We start from the raw sequence: 7,000 nt of genomic DNA on the forward strand, positions 1-7,000 counted from the left end.
CAGATAAGTATTTGTTCTTAATTCTAGCGTGGCAAAGAATCTAATTAAATTCTTCCAACAAAATAATCTCCAAGCACGCGATGATGTGGTTGACTGTTGTGTTCTCCAAATGTGTAACCATTCATCTTCAGAAATATTTGCACCTAGCTCTCTTTCCCATTTCAGTTTGACATATGAAGTATTATTCCCTCTTCTCTCCATGAGTTGGAGATATATTGTAGATATTATTCTATATTTCTTTGAATTGTAGATTCCAATCATGGTTCTTATTATTCAATTTTCATCCAAATTTACATTGTACTTTATTTATTTGTCAAAAAAGTCCCTTATTTGCACATATCTGAAATGGTCCTGGTTACTTAATTCATATTTTTGCTTAATCTCTTGGAAACTCATCAAATTCCTGTTTTTTATTACTGTACATATTGCTGTTATTCCACTTGTAATCCAGTGTTTAAACCTCTGGTCAAGAGCACTAGGGATAAAAATGCCTGTCATAGGCTATCCATTGAATTAGTCTAAGCTCTTTCTCCAGTCTATATTTTTGTACTAAATTAAACCACATTTTTAATGTATATCCACCTGTTCAATCATACTCATTGTTTCTTCTCTGTCCACAATAAGGCTTTGAATTTCTCTTAATTGTACAAATTGCTCTAAATTTTCTATTTTGCTACATAGTCTTTATCACACCAGCAAATTACAGGTCTAATTTGTGCTGCATGAAAATATTCCTCCCTTGTTTTTCTCAATCTGTAATGTTTCAAATTTAATCCTTGGTCTATGACCATTCCATATAAACCCTGAAATGATTTTATCCCATATTTTAAATTGTTTCTTAGGTATCTCAATGGGTGAACAGGTAGAGAATACGAGGGAGAATATTCATTTGTATGGTCTCTATTCGAGAACCAATGTCTAATGGAAGGACAGCCCATCAATCCATATCATTCCTAATTTCCTTATCTACTTTGATATAATTGGCTTCATATAATTTGTACATTTTTCGTGTTAAGGTGACCCCAAGATATTTCATTTTTGTTGCACTCCAATTCAAATTATATTTTAGTTGTATGATTTTAGATGGAAAGTAGTTGAATGTTAAGACTTGCGTTTAAGTCAGATTTAGCTTGTATCCCGAGCAGAAACCAAATGTCTCAAGTTGGTTGATTAATATGGGAATACATATGTCTGGGTCCTCTAAGAAACAGATCACATCGTCAGCAAAAAGCCCAATGGTATGTACTTCTCTCCTAACCTTTATCCCTTTAAGATCTTTATTCTGCCTGATTGCTTGTGCCAGGGGCTCTATGAAAATTGCAATTAGCTCACACTAGCTAGCTAACTAAGCTAGCTAACATTACTGTATGCACGTGTGGTGTTGTGAGTCAATCATTGATCCTATGGTGTGCAAGAGTATGTGTTTCTTGGATGCCTGGAGATTTGTTTGTTTTAAGTTCATTTACTGCTTTCTCTATTTCTGCTTTTGTAATGGGTGCGGTCAGAAGGTTGTTCTGATTTTTCCCAATTGCTGGTAAGTCTAGTTTCTCAAGAGAAGCTTGCATTTGGTCTGTGTCAGCAGAAGGAGGTTGGCTATACAAATCCCCATAGTAGTTCATAAATTTAGTTTCAATCTCTTTGGGTTCAATGATTATCTGATTTGTATTTATATCCCTTATCTTATGAATTGTCCTGTCACCCTGTTGTTTTTTAAAATCTTTTTGCCAATAATTTGGTTGCCTCCACACTTCATAATTTCTGTCGTTAATATTTCATCTATATTTTCCCTGATTTCTTTAATTCTTGGAAGCAGTGGGGAGTCTCGTGTAGTTTTATGTTGCTGTTCGATTTAAAACAGCTTTTTCTTTTTTATAGGCTTCCCCTTTAACATTTTTAATTGCTGCTGTCTTTGCAATAAGTTTTCCTCTTATAACTGCTTTAAGAGCATCCCACAAAATCACAGGGGTAACCTCTCCATTGTCATTTTCCTTTTGATAGATTGTAATGTCTTTTTTATCTCTTCCGCTATTGATTTGTTTTTTAGTATTCCTACATTTAACCTCCATAATGTACTTCTACTGCGATTTTAATTTAACTTAAAACTTAAACTGCACAGTGATCCGATACATCTGCTCTTTGAATTTCACATTTATAGTTCATTTTTATTCCTAAAAAAATAGTCAATTCTAGCATAGCTGTCATTAGGGGCTGGTGTAATTCCCTCCAAGTATCAACTATACCAAAGTCTTTAAATGTTTTCTTCACTTTAGTAACATGGTTGGTACTTGTTCTTGTTTGTTGTGTCCAGATTACTATTTATACACATATCAATATTCCATCCATTTGGGGGAAATAATTGAGTAAACCACACAGCTGTGTTCCTCTTTCTTTGGAAAGAGGTGGTGCTTGTTTCCTCATGTTGGCCTCATTTATACTGAGGATGTTTCTTCTTGCAAGTTAGAGCATCGCTGTTTACTTCACTGACAAGCGTTGGAGTGTCCAGAACAAGGCTCTCAGTTATTCACTATAACCAGATATCTGCTGCACAGAGAAACACTGCCACGAGCAAGGATGCCTTTCTCCGCTTGCTATGGACTGACTCTCCTGTGTTTAACCATGCCTCTTTTCCTCTTTGCACAAGGTGAGTGTATGAATAATAAGCGTTTGAAGGTTAACTTACATGGTTAGGAAAAATCTATTGATGTATCAATGCAAACAATCAAAGGGAAAAGACTTAGGCTTTACTTCAACATTGTTGCATCACTGCTGCTCCTCTGTTGATGCAGTTTATCTGTGTTTTGGCTGATGCAGCGGCAATGGGTGTTTTGGTCCCTTTAAAGCCTACAGAGCTTTGCACAATTGCTTTAAGATTCTCTCGAGACATTACAACACATTCAAATAGTCTGCTAGGAACAATAATGTCTAATATGTTTTCTTTCTCAAAAAAGTATAATATCCACATTAAAGTTAGTAAAAAGGCATCTACTCCTTCTACCTCATTAAATATCCCAGTCTCTCTGAATATGCAAATTCTGTTCATTTCAAGATGTCTCCTACTTCAGTGTAAAGTCCATTCTCCATGTATCTGCCCCTGTGGCTTAAAGATTCTGCATCACACTTGTATAAGTTGCATATTGGACCAATACTTACACTGAACACTAATATAATAATACTAATATTATTCTGTGTTGCTGTGTTCTTTGCAGTGGATCATCAGTGTAACAGGCCTTATCAAAGGACTGTAGGACACGTCAACCCCCCCTGCTGTATTGAAACCCAAAACGGCACCATTAAGGAATCTGTCAGCGCCTGCTACATACAGAATGAAAACACATTTTCTAATTGTAAAATACATGCTTACATGTAAGTCACTCACGCAAACTTTGCTTCAGTTTCTGTCGGTCTTTTTTCTTGTGGTGTGTCAAGACAGTGTCCCCTACAGAGCTGATCATGTGCAGACAAACCAGAATAATGTGAACGTGAGAGAGGGGCCAAGGTTTGGGAAACACACATATTTGCTTTCTTGCCAAAAGTTAGATAAGAAGATTAATACCACGTTCATGTCCGTGCGCTAAATATGCAGCTAAAGCCAGGAGGCACTTAGCGAGATTAGCTAATGTTTGTATATGTCTACAATCGGGAGGTGATAAGCTTAGTATAAAGACGTATAAGATAGATTTTTTTTAACCTTTGGACAGAGCTGGGTTGGCTGTTTCCCTATTTCCATTTTAAGCTAAGCTGACCTGACCGTCTCCTGGCTGTAGCTTTATATTTACTGTACAGACATGGGAGTGGTATCAATATTCTCATCTAACTCTCAACAAGAAAGTAATAAAAGTATTTCTCAAAATGTTGAAATCTTTTGACAAAACATCTGTATCATCCACTAACATATGATGTCATTGAGATGTAGTTTTGGAGACTTTGTGGATCCAAATTGGCCCTTGTGTCACTGTAGAGGTTTTTGTACATTGATCATATTTGGAAAAAAGAAAATCTGCCATTCATGTTTTTTGTTCGTTTTTCTGTCTCTTACCTGCAGATTTACCAAAGGGAATAAAACCTGGTGTGTGGATCCAACATCCTCGTGGCTCCAACGAAGACTCCAGAGATTAAGTACAGTAAGTCATTATCATATTTTTAACCCCTTCATTGGTCATTCGTCTGTTTCTAGATAGCAAATAGTTTATGCCAGAACACACTGTGTGGTGGGGTTTTTTGTATTTTGTCCCTGTAGATGTTCCAGGTTTAGCCGTCAAATCAAATGCAGCATTAATGGGGGAATTTGAATCTGTATAATATGGAACCTTTTCTCCCACAGAAAGGAATATGTTGCGTCACATTGTGAGAGACCTTCGACTGTCACAACAACGAGGATGCACCATGAAGTCTATGCAGAAAAACACTTTTTTCTAATTATTTTGAAAAAATTCTCAATTTTCTGTCTTTGTATACATTTATATATTTATATATATATGTTAATAATGTCTTTGTAGGTATCTTTATTGTCTTCTAAACTAATACGGTTTTGACCGTTGTTGTCTTGGTGCTGTTGGTCAATGATATAATGTATGTACACTTTATACCAATATGTTTCCTTGGAAATCTGTAAAACATATCAAAGGAAAATAAAACCTTAAGGTCTAGAGGAAAAACTTTTTTTAAATATTTTAAATGTTTTCATTGGTAAATAAAGAGGCTTCCATGATGATGATGATGATGTTGAAAATTTCACCAAACAAGATCCTTAAAATCATATGTCTTCCAACCTGTGGTCAGTCACAGACATGATTGTTGCATAGTTATTTGTGTGGACATGTTGAGAGACAGGGAAACTACCACGTTACATCATTTTTACAGTGTCCACATTTGCTTTTTAAAGCAGTAGAGGTGCAAAAGTACATGCATTCTTTACTCAAGTAGAAGTACAGATACTTGTTAAGAATTTGTATAAAAGACCCTGCTAAAAGTAGAAGTACTGATTGAAGCAATGAGCAAATTCTTGAAAAACTACATCAATTAAGTATTTGTACTGACTTACTTCCCACTTCTAGATATGGCAGTGTTGGTCCACCGCTTTAGTAGACAGCTCAACAATCGTGGGACAGATTGCCATTTAAATCTTGTACGGACACTGATGGTCCCCAGAGGATGAATGACTTTGGTGATCCCCAGACTTTTCCTTTCGAGCCACCATGAGATTCACATTTATAGTTTTAAGTGAAATTTCACACACAGCCATGTCCCCCACAGGATAAATTGTACTTACTTTGGTGGTCAAGGTCAAGCATGTAACATTTAGGAGGATCCACTGGCAGGAATGGAATATAATATCCATATTATTATCCGTATTCATTAGCTTATAAATCACCTGAAAATAAGAACACCCTGTGGTCTGGTCTAACTTATGTATCTTGTCTGGAATTTGGGGGGTGGAGTGCATATTGGTTATGCTCAAGTCTGTACAACAGCCAATGCAGATGTTTTGGCCATTACACTGCAGCTGTGCAGTTGTGTCCTACAGATCATCTCCCAGAGCACGCATTCCCTCTACAGCAAACACTCCGGCTTTACAACCGTCTTCATATTCTGTACCTGATTCAACAAAAGTTTGTTCAGTGACCCTCCAGAATCAGGCTCATTATCGTACCTCGACCCAGAATGCCTTTCTCCTCCAGGTTTGGAGTGTGTCTCGTGTATTTACTGCTGATCCTCCCCGAACAAGGTGAGTGTGGCTTTCACTAGTGGCGTCTTTTAAGGACAGCTGATAACAGTGAACTGAGAGTGAAATAGCAAGGCACAGACTGAATTTAATTTTAAATTTAATTACTTGTATTGAATGTTAATGGAGAGAGTCCAGTGGTCAAATTTGTACTGGTGGGGTGTAATGGGGGTAGACAAGAATGCAAGCATATCATGAAAAATGACTTCAAGGTAATTCGTCACAGCTGTTCCTCCTGTTGTTCAGTCTGTGCTTGGCACACACTGTGCAACTGAGACCCAGAGTCAAAGAGAACAGAATATCAATCAGTCACTTTCCAGATTTGTGTTTAGAAAACCTCTCATCCACTAAATCAAAAAGCTTCTCCCTGGATGAGGGATATTTTCCCTCAGCAGTCTTACTATTGTTACTAATGTTATTCTGTGTGTTTGCGCTGCATTTTAGGGTGTCCTCAGTGCTACAGGCCTGTGGGCAGGAGTCCAGGACATGTCATTCCCCCCTGCTGTATGACAGCCTCAAAGGCCCGCGTCAGAGAACCCATTGTTTCCTGCTTTGAACAGAAAGAAACCACATTTTCTCATTGTAATATACGGGCATTCATGTAAGGAAAAGTATTAACTCGTACACTGTTGTTTTCTGTCGGTGTTTGGGTGGGTTGTGTCAGAAAAAGTCTCACGCGAAGCTAATCACAAGCAGACAAACCAGCATTAATGTAAAGTAGAGATATCTGGCACCTAGTAGTAGTAGTAAAACCTAATAAAAACTAAACTAAAGCTAAACATTTTTAAACAATAAAAACTAAACTGAAAGTAGAAAACCCGCTGGAAACTAAACTGAATTCAAAACAAAAATCAAAAATGAAATAAAAACTAATGAAAAATACAAAAATATAATTTATAGCTTTATAGCGTCTTTGAGCTCATTGTTTTGGTTTTATGGCCCGTAACTTTACTGTTCTGGTTTAAGCTGGGCATACACTGTACGATTTTTTTGGAAAACTGCCCTTTAAAGGACCAGTGTGTAGGATTTAGTGGCATCTAGTGGTGAAGTTACAGATTGCAACTGAGTGAAAACTGCTGGCGTCTGTATTTGACGACCTGGGAATGAGAACGGGCTGTGAAGTCTGTAGGAGACACTACACAGTACACATGATTTTTCTCCATAATTATTTTTTCAAGAAAAATTTGAATGTTTGTGTCCCTTTTTTACCTTTGCACCTCAACAGCTTCACTACTGAGAACAGAACACACCAGTGTGTGGACCCAGCAGCCAGGTGGC

The 7,000-nt window shown here is 37.1% G+C and overlaps 1 protein-coding gene across 1 annotated transcript; it reads left to right on the top strand.

Annotated features, from left to right (window-relative positions):
• Positions 1-2,428: 2,428 nt before the first annotated feature.
• Positions 2,429-4,655, top strand: ccl34b.8 (chemokine (C-C motif) ligand 34b, duplicate 8). Its single transcript, XM_035665054.1, has 4 exons — positions 2,429-2,641; positions 3,207-3,363; positions 4,043-4,121; positions 4,322-4,655. The coding sequence occupies exons 1-4, from the start codon at positions 2,572-2,574 to the stop codon at positions 4,346-4,348; spliced, it is 333 nt and encodes a 110-aa protein (XP_035520947.1). The 5' UTR covers positions 2,429-2,571; the 3' UTR covers positions 4,349-4,655.
• The last annotated feature ends 2,345 nt before the right edge of the window (positions 4,656-7,000 follow it).

The sequence above is a fragment of the Morone saxatilis genome, unplaced genomic scaffold, assembly GCF_004916995.1.
Source record: "Morone saxatilis isolate NCDOM2014 unplaced genomic scaffold, NCSU_SB_2.0 Contig1, whole genome shotgun sequence".
NCBI classification, from domain to species: Eukaryota; Metazoa; Chordata; class Actinopteri; family Moronidae; genus Morone; species Morone saxatilis.